This window comes from Chanodichthys erythropterus, chromosome 23, assembly GCF_024489055.1.
Source record: "Chanodichthys erythropterus isolate Z2021 chromosome 23, ASM2448905v1, whole genome shotgun sequence".
Classification (NCBI taxonomy): domain Eukaryota; kingdom Metazoa; phylum Chordata; class Actinopteri; order Cypriniformes; family Xenocyprididae; genus Chanodichthys; species Chanodichthys erythropterus.
The window spans coordinates 17,273,925-17,301,416 of record NC_090243.1 but is presented as its reverse complement, the minus strand read 5'-3'; the positions used below and the strand labels follow the sequence as shown (position 1 = coordinate 17,301,416).

General features: G+C 35.0%; 1 protein-coding gene across 1 annotated transcript in view; it reads left to right on the top strand.

Annotated features, from left to right (window-relative positions):
• The first annotated feature begins 46 nt into the window (after window positions 1-46).
• The window catches only part of LOC137014121 (coiled-coil domain-containing protein 178), a 38,460-nt gene continuing 11,014 nt past the window's right edge, over window positions 47-27,492 (top strand). Inside the window, exons 1-17 of the mRNA XM_067378270.1 lie at window positions 47-101; window positions 1,770-1,906; window positions 2,130-2,185; window positions 2,410-2,486; window positions 4,026-4,229; window positions 6,069-6,289; window positions 7,540-7,682; window positions 8,359-8,512; window positions 8,739-8,834; window positions 9,468-9,604; window positions 11,901-12,084; window positions 13,029-13,091; window positions 13,259-13,420; window positions 13,626-13,739; window positions 13,909-14,054; window positions 14,161-14,320; window positions 20,322-20,471. Coding sequence (XP_067234371.1) covers window positions 47-101; window positions 1,770-1,906; window positions 2,130-2,185; window positions 2,410-2,486; window positions 4,026-4,229; window positions 6,069-6,289; window positions 7,540-7,682; window positions 8,359-8,512; window positions 8,739-8,834; window positions 9,468-9,604; window positions 11,901-12,084; window positions 13,029-13,091; window positions 13,259-13,420; window positions 13,626-13,739; window positions 13,909-14,054; window positions 14,161-14,320; window positions 20,322-20,471 — 2,259 coding nt within the window. The remainder of the gene's footprint in view (window positions 102-1,769; window positions 1,907-2,129; window positions 2,186-2,409; window positions 2,487-4,025; window positions 4,230-6,068; window positions 6,290-7,539; window positions 7,683-8,358; window positions 8,513-8,738; window positions 8,835-9,467; window positions 9,605-11,900; window positions 12,085-13,028; window positions 13,092-13,258; window positions 13,421-13,625; window positions 13,740-13,908; window positions 14,055-14,160; window positions 14,321-20,321; window positions 20,472-27,492) is intronic.

Here is a 27,492-nt window from a genome sequence, read left to right as displayed (position 1 = left end):
ATTCATTAAGTCATTGATTTTGATTTTCATAGATGTTTCTTGAGAGATGCCTGACATAAAGTTACTCAAGTTTCCTTCAAGTGAAGAAGCATACTTACAAGGTAAAGTGCAGTATTGTTTATCAATGTTATTTGCTTAGCATGGAGGAATCAGGAGGATCATTCCCAAACCTTTGTGCTTATAATGTAGCAATATATATGATTAGCCATAATATGAAGCACATAAATACATGGAGAATACTGTAAAATTAGTTATAATGTACTCAAAAAACCCCCCCAAAAAAATCAATTTCTTTCCCCAAACAAGCCATTGTTGAAGACAACATTAGATCAAAATGGTCCCTATATTTACTGTTTTAATGCATGTTTTTGAACAGTTCATCCATGTGCATTATTCTAAATGTAATTTTTCATCATTCTCTAGTTGGATAACAAGCCCATCCTTTATTGAATATGTTGCTTTACTTAAAAAAATATGTGTCATATTATGGACATAAAATGGGTTGTGCAGTTACTATGAAATCAAAATGGACAATTGTTTTTTTTTTTTTGTGGAATATTGCATTTTTTAAATAAATGATTTATTCATTCACAATCTGCACTTTTTTTTTTTAAATTATGTGTCCTTATAAACTTTAATCATAATAACTTGCTCTCCTTCTTGCAATGACATCTCTTCTCTGATGACGTTTACTGGCGCAAAGGCGGGGCAACCTGCCACTCACGTGAGATCGACCAATAGCAAACCACAACCATCCAATCAATTCCCCCTGGACAAAATAATTTTTTTCTTGTTTGATAAGCTGTTTCATTTGGATATGTCACAATAGGCAAGAAGAGACTATCTCAACTTCTGTGTCATGCCGACTTTTAAGGTTTCAATGTATACAGTGGATCTATAAAGATGTAATATAAGTCTCTGGTGTCTCCAGAATGTGTTTGTGAAGTTTCAGCTCAAAATCCCCCACAGATCATTTATTATAGCTTGTCAAATTTGCCCTTATTTGGGTGTGAGCAACAACACACCATTTTTGTGCGTGTCCCTTTAAATGCAAATGAGCTTCTGCTCCCGGCCCCCTTTCCAGAAGAGGGCGGAGCTTTAACAGCTCACGCTTTGGTTGCTCAACAACAACAAAGCTGGAGAATCTCACGCAGCCAAAATGAGGATTGTCAATAATGGTGTTCAGCCTTACATTGTTCAAACCGGAGTCGACACTGATGGAGAGACTCAGGAAGAAGTTACAACTTTTAGAATGAAACTGGACGTTTCTGAATGGCTAGTGGATAAATTTATGTAGTTGCTGTGGAGTTGATTCAACTCATCCACTAGCATGTGCCGTCATGTTAATCTTTTGTGCAAATCCAGCGCTGAATTGATCCTCGTTTGTGAAGCAGTCCGGCGTAAAATGACGGCATGATAACAACACTCTACTACAGCAACTCTTCCTCTTCTCTAAAGCAGCTCAACATGGCCTCAACCCCTTTGTTGTGTGTTCTTGGGGGCGGGGTTTATGTAAATATTAGAGTTAGTGATGTCACTAACCCAGGAAGAATCTCATTGTAGTTCCTACCAGCCGTTTGTTGTAGTCCTTAAACAGCAAATTCTTTAAAAGAAAATATCTCCCTTTGCATTGAACTTTGAGCATCGTAACTTTGCAGATGTTGTTTATGCTCAAACAGCAACATTACACACTAACTAAAGTTAAAAAAGTGAAATCATAATCAACCACCCCTTTCATCTCTGTGATCAAAGTCAGTTCTGTGTTTCAGAGCAGGGAGAGCTGAAGACGGTTTGCTCCACTAGGCGTCGCAGCTGTGCTCTGGTTAACACTCCAACACCATGTGTGAACAAAGCAGTTTGTCACATACAGGAACTGCAAACCAAACTGGAAAAGTGGGGCCAACAGGTAGAATCAAACATAACCTGCAGATGGATTTTAATATTTAATTTAGGACATCACTGTATATGCAAACTAAGACTCAACCACAATAATGCAACACCTAGATCAAAACCAGTGCGCACAGATCAAACCCAGATTGATCTCACAGTTATATGGGTTGAATCGCATGTTATATTCTCTGCTCTCATATTACATAATGAATGAATAATGAGTGTCTCTTGTCTTCTAGGGTGATAATGCTCAGCATGAAACTGCACATGAAAACAACCACAGCATCATTTGGAAGTGAGCCACAAAGCATTATAGATTTTCCACATCACATACTGTACATCAATTGTAACCATTTTTCCAGTAAGATAGCACTTATGGTCAGCAGTCTTTTTGGTTCATACCCATTATACTGTATGTGGGCTCTTAACATATCATCAGAAAATAATTTTAATCCAGTTTATAGTTTATTATTATTATTATTAAAACTTTGTTAATTAAATAGTGTATTTTTCCTTTAGATGTGTTTCTACTGAAGACAAAAATGCAGTAGGAAGCACAGAGCTGCATATAGAAGGCATGGGGTTTTGTGTACAAGGTAATGGCATTCTTTCATTTTAATATTTTGTTATAATATGCATTTAGTTTGCTTTGCATTTTGGGGTTTAAAAGACAATTTATATTCAGTAATATTATGGATTTACTGACACTACTGACACAAAATTTGTACTGAATTGAGCTGGATAATGACACTAACTTTTCAACATCGACACTGTTATTGAACTGAATTGAATCAACATTGAACTGACTTGAGCTGAGCTGTAGAGCTACTTTACCACTTAAAGGTGCCATCGAACGTTTTTTTACAAGATGTAATATAAGTCTAAGGTGTCCCCTGAATGTGTCTGTGAAGTTTCAGCTCAAAATACCCCATAGATTTTTTTAATTAATTTTTTTAACTGCCTATTTTGGGGCATCATTAAATATGAGCCGATTTATGCTGTGCGGCCCCTTTAAATCTCGTGCTCTCTGCCCACGGAGCTCCCGCTTGCCTTAAACAGTGCATAAACAAAGTTTACACAGCTAATATAACCCTCAAATGGATCTTTACAAAGTGTTCGTCATGTATGCGGCATGCATGCGTCGGATTATGTGAGTATTGTATACTGTTATATTGTTTACATTTGATTCTGAATGAATTTGAGGCTGTGCTCCATGGCTAACGGCTAATGCTACACTGTTGGAGAGATTTATAAAGAATGAAGTTGTGTTCATGAATTATACAGACTGCAAGTGTTTTATAATGAAAATAGTGACGGCTCTTGTCTCAGTGAATACAGTAAGAAACAATGGTAACTTTAACCACATTTAACAGTACATTATCAACATGCAAACAAAAATTTAGAAAGACAATTTACAAATATTACTAAAAATATCATGATATCATGGATCATGTCAGTTATTATTGCTCCATCTGCTATTTTTTGCTATTGTCCTTGCTTGCTTACCTAGTCTGATGATTCAGCTGTGCAGATCCAGATGTTCATGGCTGCCCTTGTCTAATGCCTTTCATAATGTTGGGAACATGGGCGGGCATATGCAAATATTGGGGCGTACACCCCGACTGTTACGTAACAGTCGGTGTTATGTTGAGATTCGCCTGTTCTTCTGAGGTCTTTTAAACAAATGAGATTTATATAAGAAGGAGGAAACAATGGAGTTTGAGACTCACTGAATGTCATTTCCATGTACTGAACTCTTATTATTTAACTATGCCAAGACAAATTCAATTTTTCATTCGAGGGCACCTTTAAATTGAATTTGTTTTATAATTGATGAATTGATGTTATCGTCTGGTTTTATTAATGAGAAAGTGCTTTGAATCAATCTGTATTGTATAAAGCGCTATATAAATAAATGTGACTTGACATGACTTGACTTAAATAGTGGGGAACTTGAACAAACATCTGTCACTAATAGTAGCACACCTCATCCCTTATCACTGTCCTACGGACATGACGACAGTATGGACAAGCACATATTAAGACTTATTATGCTGTGAATTATTTGTTACATGCTAACACTTGAGTTTTTTGGTTATTGTGTTTTATATTAATAATGTCTTCATTGTAAATAGAGAGTGGGGTGTTGACTTCCCTCTGGATGGGGGCCACAGATGTCCTGATGGAGGTGATGAGTTTGATCGAGCGTCTTGAGTTGGATCGGAGAGAAGCAGAGAAGTCTCTACAGGAAGAAAAGGAGAAAGCAAAGAAAATTTTGAAGAGACTGGAAAGTCTCTGTCTCTGGAAGCAAAATGAGTTTCCTATTGCAATGCAGAAAGGTCAGACTGGATATTGATCATGACATGCAATAGATTGTTACGTTTGTTATCGTGTTTTTTTTTTTTCAGCAATGACATTTTAGGTCTGGCCCTGTAATATGACAATAAAAATTCTATTCTATTCTATTATGATAGTGTATGTTACAAAATATTCAGTAAGGTCATAAAAACCCTTTAAAACACTATTAACCATATTATTTCCTTTGTTGCTTGAAGTGTTGCTAGTCATTTACCTTAATTAAAATAAATAAACCGTTAATAGAAATTAAATAGAATATAAAAAGTCAATATTTTTTCAGTTAGTTACGAAGGCACAATTTCAAATTTATGTTTAGTTTAAGATGAAGTACTGGAATTACTAAAACTAAAAGTGAAATAAAAAAAATAAAAAAACTAAATAAACAAAAAAATAATAAAATTGTCTAAACACTCGCTATGAAATTAGTAAAACGTATAAAATGAAAACAGAAAATATAAAATAAAATGAATTCAAAATATTAAATACATACTAAGATAGTTTAGTAATGATACTAAAATAAGACTGCTTTGTTGACATATTTCCTGTAGAAAGAGGAGGTTGGGACAGCATGTATTAAATGTATCCTTCCTTTTTTGTTTTTTAATAGGCCTTATTTTGCATTGCAATTAAATTATGTTAATTAAATGATTAAATTTGTAAATTATGATTGCTATTAGATGATGTTGGTGAGGAGATTATATATAGTGTTTTAATGAACAAGGGTCATACACATTTTGTTCCATTTTCCAGAAAGAGCAAGACTGTACATTTTTAAATGTGTGTATATGATAAAAAAGTTTTGTCAACTTTTAGGAATAGTGCTGGGGAAAGTTTTTAAAACTTTTAAAAGTAATGCTTTACAATATTGTGTTACTCCTGAAAAAGTAAGTAATTTCGTTAGTTACTTTTTATGGAAAGTAATCTGTTGTGTTACTTTTGGATTACTTTTTCCTTACCTGGGCTGGGCTTGCTTGTTTGTTTTTTAATGACAAAAAAGTTCTATTTTTGGCAAATGTAAAGGCCTTTTCACACCAAAAGTGAAATAAATAAGCCTCAGGCTGAAAGAAATGCAAATTCACGCCTGTACAGTAGAGGGCGCAGCTCAAACAAACCCTTCAGCTGTGCTCCCATTCAGGATCACAGAATGATAAAATGCAGAAGAAAGTTTAGCACTCTTAATTCAGCAATAAAAACAAAAAGTCCTTTTTACTTATTCATATGGTTGAATTGGATCATTGAAGGTTAGCAACAATGATATTGGTTAATAAAGTGAGATTGCTACAGTACATAAAGTATATTTGTCTTATTTTACATATTTAATTATTGCAGGTCTGCGTAATATTTTTATTAATATTCTAAAAGAATGAGTTTGCATTTCACTGTTTTTATTCATTTTGAGGAATACTGTGTTAGTGAGATGAGTAAATGCATGCCCATATTTAGTCCAGAACTACAATAACACATTATGTTTACACAGCACACACAATACCTCTGCACTTACTCCCGATTTCTCTCAACATGGGGACAGGAGAGCTGTCAGTCAAAAATTGGGAAAACAAAGTAACTTGCATTATTTATTTAAATGTAAAAGTAATGTGTTACTTTACTAGTTACATGAAAAAAAAGTAATCTGATTACATAAACTGTAATCCATTACCCCCACACCTGCGTATAGAACTTAAAAGAAGCTAAATGTGATGGACAAAAAGCCACGAAACTCATGTTATGGTGTCTTTAAAAGAGTTTATTCTCCAAAATAATCTCTTTTCTGCCCCATCCCTGACTTTTCGCATTTGTCTGTCTTATATTTGCACCGTCAGAGCGTGAAGCCTGCAGCACAGACATCGCTGAGCTGACGTGGCAACTGAAAATGAGGAGAGATCAGCTGCCGCAGGTGAGAGACAGACTGACCCACACGGAGGTGCTGAACCGACGTCTGAAGGAGGATATTGATTTCATGAGGAAACACGGGCCGCTCGTGCACGAGAGACTCCAGCTGGAGAGTGAAATCATGAAGCAGATCCGAACAGCACAAAGTGAGGTGTGTTTACTTCGCTGTCTGTTTGTTGGCTTGTTTGGAGGACCTGAAATCAATAAGACACAACCAAAGAAGAAGGGATGTTGGTCTAACTAAAAGAGTCCGAAATGTACGAGAGGAGCGCAACAGTGACCACACGCTTTTTTAGTGCATACACGTTTTTACCCGTTTATTTTTTCTGTATTTCAAAGAATTCTTCGGTAACACATTACAATAAGGTTCATTAGTTAAACATTAGTTAATGTATTAACTAACATGAACTAACTATGAGCAATACATTTGTTACTGTTTTTACTAATCTTCGTTAATGTTAGTTAATAAAAATACAGTTGTTAATTGTTTGTTCATGTTAGTTCACAGTGCATTAACTAATGTTAACAAGATTGTAATAATGTATTAGTAAATGTTGAAATTAACATGAACAAAGATTAATAAATGCTGTAGAAGTGCAGTTCATTATTAGTTCATGTTAACTAATGTTGTTGATTAATGTTAACTAATGAACCTTATTGAAAAGTGTTACCAATTCTTCAATAAAGTATTTAGATATAAAATATTAGAAAATTGAAAAAAAGACAATTTAAGTAATTTTGTCGTGTTTTTTTTTACTTTTATATTTGATTTTTTTAAATAATTTCTATTTAGCTTGAATTTTATTTTAGTTTTAGTAATTTTTTTGTACTACTAAAACTTATTTCTTATTTAAATATTTATTTAGTTTTTTGTTTTTAATTTTCTAAGTTGAAGTTTTTCATGTAATATTTATATTTTTTTTATTTCAGCTTTATTTCAGTTAACTGAAATTGAAATGATTTTTAATAGTTTTAATTTTAAAGTACAATAACAACACTGACAGTACAATATAAAACTGTTGACTATAAGTTCCTGATTATGATAATAAAATACAATATATTTGTTTTTCTACTAAATATTTAATACAAATTTTAAAAAGTTGTTTAAGAGTGTTTGGATACTGACCGATCACATGATTTTTAATACCCATTTCCACGACTTTACTGATTGGTCGATCATTTTCTCAGGATTTCACAGGAAATGTATAATTTTAAGTTGAAATAACACTGACTTCTACAGAAGCTTATAAAACCACCAAACAACCTCTGAGCTCATGGTCTGTTTTGTTAGATTTTTACTCCGTTATGAAGTATGAAAGATCTTTTTTTGACAGACCATGCCATGTTGACACGATAAACATTGTCTGAATGTTATATTTTTTCATAAACATGTTTCTCTAGGCCAATGAGACATTTTCAAACATCTCCCACAAGCTAAAGAGCCTTCAGGAGGAGTTTAAACAGGAGGAATTCAGAGCAGACACTGAGAATGAACAAATGAACAACGAAATGAAAATGATCGAAAATCAACTAAGTGGCAAACTGTGAGTCTATTTTAATCATTTGGACACTGACATCAGTCCTGTATTTTATTTCAGTACATGCATGCTATATCAGTCCAGACAGAAGGTGTCACTAAAATGCTGTTCTCTCCATCTTCAGAGTTTAATTCCAATCCATCACTTTATAGGCAGGTTATAATATCAGTATCAAAAATACGTTATGCAAAATCAACCATTTTATAACATATCCTACTGATGCAAGACACTTTGTAAATCACATTTAAATCACATATTCTAATTTGTTATCTTCATTAAAGGTTGAACCAGACATTTCATAACCATACTTTCGTCCCACATTTATGAATTGTTGAATTGTTTCATACAGTCAGATGTTGCTTAGAATCAATCTTTTGGACATGTTTAGCAATTCTTATATTCATTTATACATTTTAGGTTTAGTCTGCTACACTTATATAATGAGCCTCTGCTTGTAAAAACATATTGACATTATGCAATATAAATAAATGAAAACCAAAAGTAACATGCTGATTTCCATTAGGTAAAGCTATATAGAGACTTATCAAAAATACTGATAAAACTGAACAATTGGTGTCATTCATAGAGTAGCTGCGTCTCTCCATCTGTAGTATGAAGCAGTATATCGACGTGTAAAGTGGATTACAGGGGAATGACACAATTTCTCTTTCTCTGCTTACAGGAGTGAGTTACGCCAGCTGCAGTCACAGTGTGAGGTGTTTCACAGAAAAATTAAAGAGTCGGTAGAAAAACTAACATTGAGAGACGGCCAAATCATAGCCTTGGTGAAAGAGACGCAGGGGTTTGAGAGGCAGGAAACAGACTTAAATGATGAAGTCAGTATTCATTTACAATGCATTCAACTGCCAGTTTGCTCACAGGATATTTGATCAAATCCATTAAAATATTATGATAACATTGTGATTTTTTTTTTTTTTTTTGAATATTCTGAATGTAACAATCATAAGCTTATGTTTACTGCAATTTATTTTATGCTTGATTTAAAATAGTTTTGTTCATCTTGGATTCCAAAAATTAATTTCACTTACCCTTTTTTTTAAGGTCAGAACATTAAAAGCAGAAATTGGTGATAAAGAAGAGATATTGATGTTAAAGAAGGAGGAAATAATGCAGCTCCAAAACCAAATACAAACATCTGTAAGTATAACAGCCTGTTTCAGAAACAGCTTGTTATTTTAGATGATATAAATCAGAGGTGAAATTATGTGCCATGTTGGAGATGTCAACCCTCACGTCCTCTGGAGGGCAGGAAAGGCCCACGATTCCTTTCTGTTTGTTCTCTTAGCGCCTCCATTTTGTCTAAGCCCTGATTTCACAATTACACTACGCTTGAGTGAATGAGCCGCAGAGCGCTCAGTTGTTTCTTTCGCAGTTTGTTTATTCCTTTTTGAATTTGTATTCCTTGCATTTTTGATGGTGTTCTGCCAAAACAGAGTTTTAAAAGTTTAGAAACTTTCCACTAGAAGGAAACTTTTTTTGACCATAGGTGGATGTTTTAGTTTTCATGAATGTTTGACACATGACTGATATAGTTTTGATATATGAAATGAAATGAAAATAAGTTTATGCTTATGTGCTAGAACAATCAGTGGACCTTTCTAGCAGTTGGTGTGTGTGTGTGTGTGTGTGTTATAAAGCCGTTTTATATGATACGTAATCTATGATCTTCTGTGTGGTTGAATTGAGCCTCCAAACAAAGACTTTACAATAGTAAACTCCATATATAGTTACTAAAGGAATGTACATAATGGGCTTTACTGTGTTTATCAGAAACTTGAAAGTGATGAAAAGGTGTCTGAATTCGATGCAGTCTCAAGCCAAAAGCGATGTGTATTATCAACCCTGAAAGACAAAAACCAACAGCTAATCTTGGAAATGGAAGACTTCAAGAGAATAATCTACCAAAGGTTTGTCCAACAAACTTCAGATCACATCTTATTTTAAATTAAAAGTATATTCCTGGATACTAGTAATTGTCACTAATAATTAGCTGTGTCTGCAGTGTTTTGCAGTAATTTGTAATGGCCTAGCCTGCATTTATTTCACAATAAAATTCTGTATACAGTATTTTATTGGTAAATCCTGGTGATATTTTACAGCAGAGTTATGTGGAATAATACAAATCTGGTAAACTGCTATAAACTTTGTCTTAGACTCAACATACAGTCTATACAGTTCACTCACTCAGAAATGTCAAGCATATTAAACTACACTCTAAAAAATGCTGGGTTAAAAATAAGCCAAATGGACAAACTCAGGGATTGGGTTGTTTTAACCCAGCGGTTGGGTTAAATGTTTGCCCAACATGCTGGGCTTTTTTATTTAACCCAACTATTGTTTAAAAAATGACTGTATGGCTGGCTTAAAATGAACCCAAAAAAATCAGACTTTAGAGGCAGCAATAATAATCACAAGGTGAACATTTATAATTGTTCACCTTATAATTTCCAACGTATTTTGGGTTTATTTTAAGCAAGCAATACAGTCATTTTTAAACAATAGCTGGGTTAAATAAAACTACCCAGCAGGTGAACATTTAACCCAACCCCTGAGTTTGTCCATTTTCAGCCCAATTTGACTTTAGAGTTTTCATAGAACTGCAATAACTGAAATCGATCCAAATGAAAAACAATCCGTTGTTGTTACTTCCCCTAAATTGTCCATGGTACGGCAAGGACAAATGACGTTGCCTCCATAAGATCTATGAAGACCATATGTTTTCACACACAAGCCAACAGTTTTGTTCATGTGTTGCTGTTTAGTTCAAACTCTAACACATCATGAGAAACTATGATATGGAATAAAATCTGGTCTAGTAATTCTTCCCAACATGAACTTATGGATCAGCATTACATTCCATGCTGAAGATGACAACACTGAGAAATGTGCTGGAAATGTCTTGTGGTTCATTGGTCTGTTGTGTGAGTGTTGGATTCTTTAATTATCAACACAGAATCTGTGTTCCGCAGATCATGTCATGAAATCATGCAACAACTCTAATTCCACTTCATTAAAAATGTGTAGGTGTGTGTGGCGTTGCTTCTAAAATTAAAATGCTGTGAAGCAGCACAACAGCATGAACTAACACAATGATTCTCAACTGGTTTGGCTTCAGGATCAAGATTTTACATTGGACATCAAGCGCCAACCCAACGCAGTGCCAAAATTATTTAGCATTCCAAAAAGACTGTCAAATTAATCGCATCTAGGTTTGTGTTTACATAATGTATGTGTGTGTGTGTGTGTGTGTGTGTGTGTGTATATATATATATATATATATATATATATATATATATATATATACATATATATATATACATATACATACACATATTATGTAAACAAACTTTTATGTTAGATGCGATTAATCGTGATTAATCGAATTGACAGCACATATATAAGTGCTGTCAATTCGATTAATCACGATTAATATATATATTTCTAATTTTCATTTAGCATAATTTTCAGCTGTTGTAAAGTTGTTTACAGTTGCATTTTTGTTGTAGTTGTAATAAGGTAGGCAAAGCTACTGAAGTTAAATAATAAAAACAATTAAAAAACTCAAATAAAGATGATGAAATGACAATAAAAACATAACATAAATATAAATAAACACAATGAGTAAAGAGTTACATTATATCAATATTATTTTTAATATAAGTGATATTAAATATTAGGTCTTGAAAATATGAAAATTAAATAAATGTTTGGTAACACTTTATTTTAGTGTCACTGTTACATGTAGTTACTATAGTAATAATAATTACATGCAGCTAACCCTAAACCACATCAAACACTAATCCCAACCCTATAGTAAGTACATGTAGTTTCTTTATTACAATGTAACAAAGACACCTTAAAGTGTAACCAGATTTAAATGTTGTGTAAATACTTGAGTTGTTGCATGAATCAGGCTGCTTGTTGTTAATATAATGTGATATGAACTAAACTTTAGATGTTGTTAAAGCATTGTGTCATATTGTAATTATTCCAGTAATTAATCATTGATTTGGCACATCTTGTGTAATCAGTTGGATGTCACACATTCATGGCAGTTTCATTTCCAGTTGTGAAATTTGCTGAATGCTGTGCAAGCATTTTTTTGTGAGCGGGCTGCTGTTGGTACGCTCTCTGTACATCATGGTGTGGATCTCATGGGACAGACTGTGTTTTATGAAGTTGTTTGTGCTTGTGTTGTTCCAGCGAACAGGCAGTGAAACAGTTACTGATGGATCATGAGCACATCCTGCTCAAGATCAGTGCGAGTGAGAAGCAGTGGAAACCTCTCAAAGACGAGCTCGAACGGGTGTCCGCTGAACATTCAGACACCAAAGCCAAGCTGGATCAGCTGGAGCGCCAAACCTTTCTAGAGGACCTGAGGAACAGGGTAAGAGGACACAGGTCTGCCCCCTGCAGATCTAAAGATGAGTTCATTAGCAAGGTTACAGAATGAACAAATAGCATTTTCAGAAAGGGTCCGGATCGAAAAAATACAAATTCTGACATCATAACGCTCCACAACTGTATGCTGTTATGTTTTTTTCCATCAAAAAAGTAGATGCCTTATTTTTAAGGCTTAAGTGAAGGCTTCTCTGAGCATCCTAAAAAATCTACATAAAGACATAATGTTGGCATAAAAGCTAGACTAAATTATGCCTGCTCTGACCCATCTCAGGCCCTAGTATCAAAGTATACAGTGTTTGCACAGTATATTGCTGTGTAAATGCATTTATGCCACCTCTAAGCAGCATTAAACATCCTGTGTAAAGACATGTACAGTAAATGTGCCACTTTTGTGGTGTAAATTTGGCATTTGTCAAGCTTCAAAAAAGATAAAAACACCATAAAAGTACTTTTACACGCTCTATATTCCAAGCTTTCTGAAGTCATAAGATAGCAACAGACCAAAATATAAATTATTACTTACTGAAAGTCTTTCCATCAGCTATAGCGTTTATTCTTTTGTGCTTATAGAGAACTATAGTGTATAATACATATATATTAGTGCTGTCAAATCGATAATCATGATTAATCGCATCTAACAAAAGTTTGTTTACATAATACATGTGTGTGCGTGTACACTCACATATATTTATGCATATGTATGTATGTGTATATGTACACAGACACACACGTTAGATGTGATTAATCGCGAATAATCGTTTTGACGGCGCTTATATATATATATATATATATATATATATATATAATATATATATATAGTGAAGAGTATGTAGTCACTTATTGGATTTTGTTTTTGTCTTGTTTGTGCTGAAGTGTTGCTTCATAATCAGCTGATTTTGTTTTTTTTTGTTTTTTTTGGGGGGGCAGAAACAGGTAGACAATATGAAGACCCTGGTAATGACTGAAATGACAACATTAGATATTCTCAAGGTAAAACCTGACTTGCCTAAAGAATACATTAATACATCTTTTAATTATTACATAAATTAATAATTCATGATGCAATATCAGGGTTGCACTAGTTTGTGTGTACATTTTATGTATCTGTTAATGTTTGGTATTGACATATTGCAATTGATTACATGTTTTACGTTCAGGGTAATTTGGATGTGGAGACAGATGAATATAATCGTGAAAAAACAGACTGTGAGAGGGTGAAAGGTGAACTACAGATAAAGTATGAAGGTGCTTTCTCTACAACCTCTCAGCTGGAGACAGAGGTGGAGCAACTGAGACAGACATATACAGAGAAATCTGAGGTAAATCTAAGCAGCATAGAATAAATGTCACTGGATCGTCTATCAAATATTGTCTTATTTCAGTTTCAAATTTTGGCCAATTACAAAGTAAGTGGAAGTTTACTGTGAAAGTTAGGTTAGTTAGGTACGTAAACATGAACAAAGTTTCCAGATGCATAAGGATGTATTTTCTCTTTATATATTAATTCTTTATTATTTTTTTCAGACAATTGAAAAGTTAAAAGCAAAAATAAATGACCTACAAACTGCACACAGAAGCCTCTCTGATGATTTTGAAGAAAAAAAGAAACACCATCAGGAATGTTTGAATTCTGTGAAGGTGAAAATAAAATTATACTTGATTTATATTACAGTATGAGATATTTATGTGATAAATACATTACATATCCAACAATATTGCGGATTTGTACTTAAAAAGCTTACTTAAAAACCTACTTAACTCCATATTTATTCATTTAATGATGGCATGTTTATTTATTTGCTGTTAGGAAAGACTAAGTGTAGTCTTATTGAGGTATGAGGAGATTTCAAATCGGATCAAGGAGCTCGACCTGAAGTCTAAGGAGTTAATGCAAGAATCAGACATGATGGAGCAAACCGTCAGCACTATGCCAGACGTTATAGAGGAGCTACAGTAAGCAATACAGAATTTATTTTTGTGTGTGTCTGTATATATATATATATATATATATATATATATATACACAAATTTCTATGAATTAATTTGTTGTTTGTTTCAGGTGTTTGTCAAACACTTTGGCATTCAAACATGGGACAGCCACGGTAGTGATGGGTAACGTGCATAAGGATATAGCTTCCTGTGAACAGAGGAAGTCTCAACACGCACAGATTCATTCAGCACTATTCACTCAGCGCCAGGCAGTCATGAAGGACACAGAGGTTAAGAACCCTTTTTTCATATTTACATTTCCGTCAAGATTATTTTGTCAGGGTTTCCTATAAGGCCTAGATCAGCTTTGCTATTTAAATACTTGCTATAATCCAGGTTAACAAATGTTTTCTTTACATATCAGAAAACAGATCAGCTGAAGTTGAACGAGCATGAGTGCATTTGATTGGTTAGGGGATTTGATGTGCTCCAATCACCATTCAGGCTGAAATTACCTTTATAAATATTTAGATTTCCTTTGTATGATGATGCACTGCGTATATTTTTATGGTATACCCAGTGATGCTAGATAAGTTCCAAATATCAATGAAGACAATGACAACAAAACAAATGTAACAGAAAACCCTTTTGTCTATTATTATCTGCTTTTAGCTGGTTGTGTTGACAGAGCGACTTGATGTCATTAAAATTTGCAGGTACACGTACAGTACATAAAATGTGGTTCTAGGTTAGTAGTTTTTATTGGTTTAGAAAACTGTACAACATTAGTGTATTAATAGCATCATGAACAACTTTAGAGACATAGAAATGTTTACAAATCCTTTGAGATTATTGAATTCATGCTATTCATAGGCTGATTTTTAAATAGATGAGATTTTAATATTTATTTTAGACCATTACATTTATTTTGACATTATAATATTTTGTGAGATTAGACTGGTTATAAGAGAAACATAAGTCAAATGTTAATGTTTACACAGTATCATTGATGGAGTTTCTCTTATATTTTATGCTATTTTAGCTTTGAATATAATTAAATTTGTCCATATAAAGAGTACAAATGTATTTACTTTCACTAGTCCCATCTGGATTTCATTTTTAAAAAAGTTTGCAATTAAAGGATTAGTTCACTTCAGAATTAAAATTTCCTGATAATTTACTCACCCCCATGTCATCCAAGATGTTTATGTCTTTCTTTCTTCAGTCGAAAAGAAATTAAGGTTTTTGATGAAAACATTCCAGGATTTTTCTCCATATAGTGGACTTCAATGGGGTTCAACGGGTTGAAGGTCCAAATGTCAGTTTCAGTGCAGATTCCAAGGGCTCTACATGATCCCAGATGAGGAATAAGGGTCTTATCTAGTGAAATGATCTGTCATTTTCTTAAAAAAAAAATGTATATACTTTTTAACTACAAATGCTTGTCTTGCACTGCTCTGCAATGCACCACCCATTACGTAATCACGCTGAAAAGGTCACGCATGACGTAGGTGGAAGTACAGCGCTAGGGCGAAAAACTCTTCTGCCTATGTCACGCGTGACCTTTCCAACGTGATTATGTAATGCGTGGCGCATCGCAGAGCAGTGCAAGACGAGCATTTGTGGTTAAAAAGTATATAATTTTTTTTTTTTTTTTTAAGAAAATGACCAATCTTTTCGCTAGACAAGACCCTTATTCCTCATCTGGGATCATGTAGAGCTCTTTGAAGCTGCACTGAAGCTGTAATTTTGACCTTCAACCGGTTGAACCCCAGTGAAATCCACTATATGGAGAAAAATCCTGGAATGTTTTCCTCAAAAATCCTTAATTTCTTTTCGAGTGAAGAAAGAAAGACATAAACAGCTTGGATGACTTGGGGGTGAGTAAATTATCAAGAAATTTTAATTCTGAAGTGAACTAAAAATGTCCTTCTTGGACCAAATGTACCCTTATGGGACTGTGTCCAAGTATTGAACTCGATCACTTGTGACCAACCCTCACAAAGGTTTCCGCAGTGTCAGAGGATTCGTAAAGATTTATACGTCCTTGGAGTTGTACATACGAAAAAGGGTTCATGTTTTAAAACACTGTGAATATGTTGATATTGTCTGTTTCTGTGTCTTCTGATAATCACAATTTGAATGGCCATCTCAGTGTCTTTAACCTGATGTAGCGCAATTTGTTTAGCGTGTGGTAATGCACCTTCGCTCGGGAATATCCAACACTCAGCATCACACCTCTACTAACGTTTCCTCTAATAATTTGATGAAAGCTCTTCTAATTTTCTGTCAGAGATAATGTGTTATGTTTTGCATGAAAACCACGTATTATCACTTCATTTTCGGAGGGAAAAGCTATTTATTGGGGGAGTTGAGTTTCGGGATTATGGCCTCAGTCAGAGCCCGGCGCCTGATGAAAGTCTCACATGGCTTATCTAATGTGAAATCGCCATGTGGTATATAGTTTCATTAAACGGTGATCAAGAATGCATTAGTTCAAAACAAGAAAAGGCAATGGGGCTTAATCCGCCATGCGCGCAGAAGCAGCAAACTCCAAACAAGTTGTTGGTGCGAGACAGGAGCCGAATTAAAAGTCCTCCCTCATAGAGCCAGTCTGCCATTAACTTGCTGCAGGGCAGCAGAGCAGAGAGTCTCTTTAGACTTCTCACAGGAAACAATAAAGCGGCACAAAGATTCATCGCCCAACAGAAACGTTTTGACTTTTAACGCTTCCAACAATGAGAGGCTGTGTCAGAACGCCTTCGGTTGACCTGAGGCGCATTGTTGGGACGTCACAGTCATGAGATGTTTATGAAGACAGGAAATATGGATAGTGACGCACAACACTGGATGACGACCAACGTCATGTGTTTTAGACGAGAGGGACACTTTTATTAGAAAGAGGCTTATTTGTTTTTATAGTGTACACAGAATTATTTTTCTTGAGTTTTTCCATCATCATGACAAAATGGAAGTGAGTATGAAAAATAAAACCCTACATGTGACTTTTTTTAAATGGCTTTATGTCTTAATGGGTTAGTTTGCGATTTCATATCTAACAGTTCAGACTTTTTATCTTAATATTGTGACTTCATCTCACAAATTAAACTTCATGTCACAATAGTGATTTTGTACTTTATTTCTTATAATCCCGACTTCTCTGAAGTAGAAAAAGGCTTCAATTTAAAGCAAATTTTGTAAGTTTTATACTTAAAACATAAGAATAAATTACAAATATTTTCATAAAAAAAGAAAAGAACAATTTGGCAATGGAGTAAGAAAAATAAACATGGTTTGTGGCATTTTCTGAAAAACGTATTATCTTGTGTAGCTTTGACAGAAACGATTTTTAGCAGTGGTGATATTTTGAACAGTATTCTAGAGTCATTATATACATATACACACACACACACACACACACACATATATATATATATATATATATATATATATATATATATATATATATATATATATATGAAAGAATAAAAAATATATATGCATGTGCTAACAACCAGGCTATGGCTCCAACAATTGCTGCTCTTTTTAATAACATATATCATTTCACTAAAACCAATTTTCCTATTAAAATGCACTTGGCAGATACTTTTATCCGAAGCAACAGATTCGTCCGTTCCCTGGGAATCAATGTCATGACCTTTCCATTGCTGGCTCCATTAAGGTCAATGTCAAATTTACATTTACAAATGTGTTTTCAACCCATTTTACTTTCATTGTGAAGCAGCATATTGAAAAAAGGCGTTGTCTTATTATATACAGTGGACATTATTTTCTTTGGAAAAACTTGCACCAATTAACTGAGCTCAGTAAGACCATGTAAGTAACTCCTTTTTTTTGCGTTGACCTCCTTCACAGTGGTAACCGTATAAACAGTTGTGCATTTCCTTACACGATGAGTAGAGATATGGAAAATGTAACTTGCACTTATGGACACACTCCACTGTGACTTCCTCACTAGCTGAATTGGGTTTTTTCCCCTCCCCTCATCATATTCTCATGTAGCTTGTTTACTTGATGAAGTCAGACGCTCAGTGAGTAGAAAAGCAGTAGGATGCAAAGTGCAGACACCATCAGTTTCTTATGGCCAATGAAGTGTAATTTGTCCCATTTACATTTCAGAGGTGCATCAGACGGGTTTTGTCAGCACTGCATGCAGTAATTAAGCTTTAAATCAATAGCCGGCATTTGTCATGTTTACTGCCACTCTCTGTGCTGGGTTAAACTCATCAGTTTAGCGCTGGGTCGTTTTACTGCCCAGACACACTTCATTATTCCTTATTCCCAGGTAGAGCAGAAAATGTTCTTCTCTTTCTCTCTTCATCTTTCTTTGCATAGCTCTCGCTCCTTTTTCCACGTGTCCAATGCTGACACAGGGTTGTGGAGATTGTGGAGACAGGCAAATCAGACAGTTATTTATTGTAATTTGTTTACATTCTTCCTCAAGTGCTATATGATTACTTGAGTTACTTTATTCAAATAGGTTTGGTTTCACCATTTTGGTGTAAAACAAACGAAATGCAAACAAGCATGCAAATGCTGTAGACACAGTTGCCCCAAAAATATTTGGACACTGAAGCGACACTACATTACATGCATTTCATTTTGAACAGTAGCTTATATGTAATTTTTTTTTAATCATTTTACACCTAACAAACTTATTTTTGTGAAATGAAAGTGCAAGGTTGTGGGTTTAAATTCCCAAGTATTGCACACACTGATAAAATGAATGAAGTAGGCACATTAGATTAACAATTAACAGGGTTCAAGCAATTTAAGGCCATTAGGCACATGTGTAAAAAAGTATTATGTTTTATTTGGCAAGCCTGTAACCATCTTGATCATAGATAGAAAAGATCGTTTCCAGCCAAAACAGGCAATTTACTAAGGAAATATCTGTTTCAAAGCTTTTTCACAATTTATCGACGTAGAGCCAAAAGCCTAGGACTAATTTCCAAAAGTAATTTTTTTTAGAAAATCTCTAATTTTTATTGAATGATTCAGTTGACAGCGGTGGTCCTAGAGGCAAAGTTGCTCAGAATGAGGAGTTCTACCATGTGGTATAAATGTTGTGGGGATGTGAAAAATCACGTGTTATACGTTTTCAGTGCTACAAATGCAAATATTGGACATTTTTTGGTCCTGAGAGTTCCACAGAAAGATATGTACTTTTTAAAAATTAATTTAGACCACTTTTATTGCTATCAGGATGTTTCAACCAGTAATAACAAAAAGTGTTTATAAAAAAATTGCCTACCCTACCTTTAATTTCTTTCAGTTGCTGAAAAAACTTTTTACCTTCATTTTAAATGAACAGCTCACCTAAATTGAAAATTCGACATGTCGACTTTACTTTTGACTTTACTTATACTTTACTTTTTCCATAGAGCACAGAAGGAGACATTTTGAAGACTGTTTTCCATTCACTTTTAAACATAATTAACTTTTAAGCTTCAAAAAGGATGCACGAGCACCATAAATGGTATAGAAACAATTTTCGCTCTGAAATTTCTAATAAATTTCACAATTAATTTTAAAATAACATCAAGTACCACATTGAATTAAAAATGAAAAATATAAGTAGAATGAATAGTTTCTTGTAAAACATACTCGAATAATATTTATTTTCATTTACAACTTCGAAAAATCATTTTTTACATTGAAAAGTGGTCCATACGACTCTGAAGTCATATGACAAAATTGTATGAGAAGCAAAACAAAATGTAAGTGTCCATGGTATATTCATACAAGTTTATGATAGAAGTTGCAGTGTCTAGTCATGGACTAATAATTCTTTTGAATCAGCTGTTTTTAATGAATCAGTTGATCCAGTTCACAAAACTGAATGATTTGTTCATGAATCGGACTAATCTGGCTCTCGAGTTCAACTCACTGACTCAATGATCCGGTCACAGAGGTTAACAGCCCACTGGAGGGCAAGATTATCAGTGAATAACTTAAATTTCAGTCTGTTCCTCACACAAAAAGCTACCGTGTGGCTTCAGAACACTTGAAATATAATGTATAAGTCATTTAATCAGCTTTTGCGTCCTTTAACGAAGCTTCAGTCCATTCATTGTAATTGCATGGAAAAAGTGCATTTTCAGAATCTAAATGTTTGAAAGCCATACAGGTTTGGGATGACACAAATGTGTGTAAATGATTTTTAATTTTTAAGTGAAGTATTCCTTTAAATATTATTTGTCCTAGTTTTCCATGGTGTCCTTTCATTATAACAGCTGACGGAGAACATCCTGTGCATATCTGTTCCAGGTTATTCTACAGAAAGCGCTAAAAGACAATCTGAAGTTATCACAAGAGTACCGAGAACTGCAGAGAGCTCTAATGATTGCAAGACAAGAAGCCGTTTGTGTTTTTGACAAAAGAAACAGAGCAGAGGCCTTCGTCCAAGATCACAAGCAGGTAACACATTCTTTCTCTGTGGCTTCCTCCGTATGCATGTATACATCAAGGCTATTTTCTGCATGTATGAATGATGTGGTTGTCTATCTTTGTCATCAGAGATAGACAGCAGGCATGCAAAATAGTGATGAGAGAGAGGTTTGCGCGGACTAGCGTGCGCAGGCGTGCTCCACACAGCCTGTCATAGGTGGTTGGTTTTAGTTGGGCAGTCAGCTAGGAGGCCACTGCAGTAATCTAATCACGATGAGATAAGCTTCATGACAGCGTTGCTCTGGCGTGCATGTGTGTTTATTCCATCTCACATGGCAGCGAGAGGAAACAGGCGCGTAGCAGATGCAAACGCTCTCAGGAACCGGCATCTCGCAACGTTTGGGAAAATGCTAATATGACACGTACGTCCATCACTAAAGGATGGGTGGTTTTGCTGGTATTCATCAAAGCTGTACTGTGTAAGTGCAGTGTGTACCTATAGAGTGCAGTGCATTAGTCATTCCCAAACACTATATGGCTGTGTATATTGGTGTATAACAACAAACACTTGTCAATGTAAAGAGGTTTTCAGTAAGAGGTTAAAGCTGAAGTGTGTCTAGCGTTGCATAAAGGAAAAATAATTACTGTTTTCAAACAGGTTTCCTCAAAGCTTCCTTCATCTACCATTGGTTCAACAAAGATATAGTTTATATGCTTAAACAGAGCAGTTAGTGGTGGCAATTTTTGATTAATCCCTGTAACAGATTTCCTTTAATCTGTTCACCAGAAAGATTTGTTCATTTACTGATTTGTTCAGTCACTCTTTCTGTAGGTTACATCATTATATTGTAGTTGCTATTGTACTGATCTGATTCCTTAATCCCCCATGACCAAAATATATTTACAAAGCTTTTGGGAAAGCTACTAAGAGTCTCTAGAGAGAGAAATGATAATAAATTGATAATAATGAAAATGTAATTTTTTAATATATAAAGCTTAATAACCTTTAGCCCCTTTTTCGCCAGCTTAGTGAGACGGTATGTGATGTGCTAGTTTATGATAAGAAATAAGAAATAAAAATAATTAATTTATCAAGAGAGAAATCGCAGATCGTAAGCAAACTTAAGAAGCTGCACAGACATTACTTCACATCGATGTCACGTGTCTTTAGGGGATATGTGTGAATGCGTGCACAGATTCCGGAAATTCAGCGGCAGTGTGAATGAACCAAAATCAAATGATCCCGGTGTTTTGCCGAATTTCGACCCCCTGCCAAGCAAGGTTATTTTCGTAAACGAAAACTGAAACTAAGACTAAAACTATCAGTTAAAAAACATTTTCTTTAACTGAAATAAAATGTAAAATTCATAATAAATGAAAAACTACAACTAAACCAAACTAGCAACAGTTATTGAAAAACTAACTGAAATAAAATAATAATTATCAAAAATAAGTATTCGTTTTCGTAATTAAAAGCTCTCATCCTGTGGCGGAAAATCTGACGTGGTTTAGTTTAAAACCAAACAGGCTGTATAATACATTTACCTGTAGATGGCGCTTTATGCATGTGAGGTTAGCTGAGGCTGATAGCAACATCAGTTAACTGATAAATACGAATGACATGAATGATGGCAGGGGGTAGGAAACGACAGAGCCCTGTTTGGGGCTATTTCAAATTTAATTCCGAAACAGGAAAAAGCAAATGCATTGTCACGCTGAATAATTTCTGGTGTTGAAATTAAGGGGAAAAATCCCACAAACCTTAAAGTACATTTGCAAACCAACCATCGTGAAGAATACAAATCCTTCATGGCAAAAGATTCGGAAAGGAAGACTACCATCGGTAATGATAAAGTCAACGAGCCTACACACATGCACATTTGAAACCTTTAAGATTGTATTAGTCTGTTTTTGCTAAATTAATATTCAACACATACACACAAACTCAAAAAGATTGAATCTTTCATATGTATGTTTGTTCATATGCATGTTCATCATGTATTATGTAAATTTAAGGTGCATTTTTTTTTTTTTTTTTTTTGCATCTCAAGCCCTTGTTATTTTTATCAAGAGTTAACTGTAAACTGTGCAAACATTACATTTTGCTGAAAATAAATGTCTTGCTTTGCTTTCTTTGGTCGACACTGGAAGTGTTCTGTTAGCTGCTAAACTATAATTACTAAAACTATACTGAAACTAAATAAAATAAAAACTAAATAGAAATGTGTTTGCAAAATAACAAAACCATTCATGAAACTAACTAAAACTAAACTTAAATTTAAAGCAAAATATAAAACGATATTAAAATAAAAACTAATTTAAAAAAAGCAAAACTATAATAACCTTGCTGCCAAGTCATTACCCCACAAGTCGCTACCTGAATGCCTAATCTTAACCCCACCCCTAATCTTAACTCCTCCCCCACATCTACTCCCAAACCTACCAATAGTAGGGGGTAGTAATCTGGCAGGGGGTCTAAATTCACCACAACACCAGGACAAATCCCGGGACACATTATCCGCGTATTTTCCGGAACCTCTGTGTGAAAGGGGCTTTTGAGTTATTAAGCCATAAAAGTAGCCAAAAATAAATTGAGTTTTAATAACCTCTTTATGTCATTTTACATCAATAATGAGTTTGTTCATGAATGACATGCCTTGTTTGTTCAGTTCATTCAGTTCTTCTCCAAGTCTCGTTTAGACTCGAATCAAATCTCAGTGAGCTGAGTTTTGTTTGGTGGAATAATTCGTTCACCTAAAAGGTTTGTTTGAAACACTCATTTGTTCACAAACTAAAGCACCAAGGCCAATGTTTCAATAGCACCACAGTAATTATACATTTTGTGATAATTAACCTTCAGACGTCTTACTTGTTGATATCTCCACATATTAAGCTACTGTATAATAGGAGAAAGTATTTAAACTAAAAAATAATGGCACACTTCAGCTTTAAAGCTTTGTGTCTCTCATACATGACATTAGTCTACGGCTTGTTATTGTTCTGGTACCATTGCATTGTTGTTGCTAGAGATTATTACTAGTTATACTGATTTACACATAATCTGTCACTTAAAGTATATAGCACTTTTTTTAGCTGTAGATCATTTTAATATGATTTGTTATTCTACCGCTGATGGTAAAACTCTACTGAAGAGCAAGACACATTGTTTGTTCCCCAAAAGACTAATACTCGTACAACTCCTCATCTAACTACATGAATGTTATCAAGTGAGAAATGCATGCAAAAGGCAAATCCTGTGGACGGGATTCTCCACGGTCATGATCAAAGCCTGATTTTCTTTTACTCAGTATTCAGCCTTTTTACAGTTTGTTGTTTATTTGCAGACTGCTGCGGCTTTCTCTCCTTCAGAGCGGATGTAGTCGCATCTCTTAGAGGTTTACGATGAGCTCTTCTTAAAGTTCTATACGTAGCTGTAAGGACATGTAGGCCAAGCTGCGCTCAATTAAATATGGATTCTTATGACAGCTTAACATTTTTGAAAGGTTTTCCATGCCATGCCGAGTATGTATAGGGTCCATTATGAATAGTCTGAATAGACTGTATATTTATCAGATGTCTATTAAAACACCTGCTTCATATGTATGAAACTGTGACATATTTATCATGAGAAATAGATTCAGAAGGTGCTTCAAAGCACTGTTTATGTGGCTATATGTTAGTGAAACCTTGCTAAATCTGAATAGTTGTAATGTAATGTAGCATAAATTCGCATAAGAATTAAAGTATATTAGTAATAATATTAAATGTTAACTGCAATAGAAAATAGAAAACACTGTAAACCTGAATAAGTTGGCAAAGCTCAAAAAATTTGAGGTAAGTTAAGAAATGAAAAGTATAAGTAAGCTGAACTAGCTTATATATTTTAAGTGCTCTCAACTTGAAATATTTGAGTAAGCTAATTCATACATTTAACTTAAAATATAATGTAATCTCAACTTAAAGGTGCAATATGTAAGATTTTTGCAGTAAAATATCTACAAATCACTAGGCCAGTGTTATATATTTTGTTCACTTGAGTACTTACACTATCCCAAAGGTTTCCAACTATTTGTAAATCGTGAGAATATTGCAATTTTAACTAAGGCTCCGGGTGTGAGGAGTCGCCTGTCAATTGCGTCATACCAGCGTTAACCCTCGGTCTGCCTCGGTTTCTGGTTTTATTTGGTAGAAACCATGGAAACACCAAAGACGCTTTAAAATATTACATGTTTTAATAGACAAGGGAACAACTGTTTGGATATATTTAAAGACAGAAAACTAATTATTGTTATATAGCTCAACACATTTAGTCTTATTGTTTAAATCAAATTTTCTTGATTTTTTGCGAGTACCATGCTTTACAATGCCTCAGAAAAACACTGTTTTGTGAAGTAGCTAACATAGCATAATCAAATGCAGCTTTATTATTTAACAGTAATACAGCATTTTCTCCATCATACAATATGTTTTAAAATTAATTGCATGCCATTTATCAACACAAGCCATCCAGTATTTAATATGATATTCTAAAATCGATCAGCTTACTGCAGTGTGTCTCAAACAAGTGTCTCACAGCAGCCATCATTTTCAAGACTCTCAAATGTATCTTATATTATAAACAGAGCTGTGTTACCTCATATTCATTACCTCATACTCATGACCGGCGCCGGCGACTGTGTCATAATAAAAGTTCTTCTGCTCGTGAGGCGTGTGTTGATCAATCGCTCCAGCTCCTCGTTCAGCTCCACAACACTCGCTCCTGCTCTGCTTCATTCTACAATAATGTTAATAATTGCATCCATGAACATGATTTCTTCCCGAGTCCTATCACTATTCTTTTGCACCGTCCGTTGAGGTGAAGACCACATGTCCCAAGATTCCGCGCTCAAACTTGGCGTCATCAAACTACGCCTTTGTTCTGAATAGACCTCTAGCGAACAGAAATCCTACATACTGCACCTTTAAATATTTTTAGCAATGGAAACTTGGCTAGCTTTAACCAGCTAATTTAATAAATGCTAACTTGCTAATTGGTAACAATTAGGCTTGGGTATCGAGTATCGATTGGAACCGGGACTAGCTTTGCGATTTTCCCGGAATCGTTCAAAAGTTTAAATTTCGATTCCTAGTTTCGATTCCCAGTCCGCCGACACACCAACGAAGAAGCGTCCACAGAAAGTGTTGGCATAACCGAGCGAGTCGAACATGGATAGCGTGCGTCGGCGGTCCAAAGTGTTGCTTCAATTTTCTAAATAGAACGAAATCTCTGCAAAATGCAACATTTGCGGCAAGATTGTTTTGTGCATAGGAGGGTGCACGTCGAACATGATAAAGCACCTCCGAGTTCATGGAGTAGAAATATATAAATATCTTTGATGTGCTGCGCCGACCGTCCTCCGCTGCCTCTTCCTCTGGCTCCAATCCCCAGCCTGGCAATCCACACGAGATCCGATTTTTTCGTATCCGATCTGGGCCACTTCCAAATGTGGTTTTAAATCCGATACATATCCGATCTCTGAACATGCGACCTACGTCTAAACACGCATATCGGATTCCTATTGTAATTCCAAGCCATCAAACGGCGAGGGCGGCACGTTCGCTCACTAAAATATAGCTTCAATGTTGTATTATGAAGCAGACGTGCATGTATGCACTCGCACAAAAAATTCGCAGCTCAATATTAACGTGGGAACTTTGTCTAAAGGCCTGTTCACACCGGGACGAATATCGCGCGCGATTTTCGCCGACGTTTAACGCCTCGTGACTAAACAACGGGCGCCAATGTGAGTGTGCACACAGACGCGAAAAACGCGAGGCGTAAAAGCGTAATTTAAAAAAAAAAAAACGCCTCGGGTTAGTTTTTTTGGTTTGACGCGCCGCGTTAAAAACTGGCCGACCAATGAGATTGGCGCTTTTGTTCACGTGCCTGGAGCTGCTGAAGTTACAGTAAAACACGACTTGGTGGCGCTCAAGCACAAAACGGTCTTGCCGAGCACACAAGACGACGAAGAGAAAGTAAGTAGACGAGGAAGACCCCTACAAACTATCCCTGCGTCTCAAACATTTTTTTACAGTCTATGGTCTCAAACAGCTCCTTAGCTTCCTAGGTCGTGTATCAGTATACCATATAAATGAATGTGGCCGAATCCCTGATCAGTGCCCTGACTAGTGAAGTAGAGAGCTGATTGAGATGCACACTATGGGTGCTCTGCCACAGTATTATTTCTGTATTTTTACTTTTTTTTCCCTTTTACATTCAAGAAATATAGTTGAGAATGTCTGTTTCATAAATATGTTTATTTACACTACCGTTCACTTGCACTATATATTTATGTATGTATGTATGCCATTTTATATATGTATTTTTTTAATCTTCTTTAACTTTATTAATATCATATGTTTATTTGCACTACCGTTAAGCACAAGCGCCACATACTGTCAGGGAGTGAATTTGCACTTCCACTCGGCACATCGCCGGTGAAAATCGCTTGGGTGTGAACACAAAAAAACGTCTCGAAAAACGCTGATGATAAACGCGTGCGATATTCGTCCCGGTGTGTACGGGCCTTAACATGAAAGAAATTGCACACACACATATATTCAGCAGCTTCGCACGCACACGCTCTCTCCCTTGCTCGCTCGAATTCATTCAAAAAACGGAATTATAAAACTAATAAATGTAGATAAAATATCAAACACAAATTACCTTTATTTTCCGGTCTATATCCGTTCAGTCAGAATTCGCGCTGCAATACACCCATGACAGCTGTTAACTTAACCATTCTGACAGGCTAATCATGGCCACTCCATGAATTATATAAATAATTTTAATAGCACGGCCATTCAAAACCCGAGAATCTACTATGTGCATTTAAAACTATCAGTGACGATCATTTTGGGGCAGGAAGTAGCCTAATGTAAACACAGATATCGATACCAGTCGCGTCTAAAGTGAGTGTAAACACACTGGCCAAAAAAATCGGATATGGTCAAAAGATCGGATTTGTGCATTAAGACTTGCAGTGTAAATGTAGCCATACACTCATGTGTA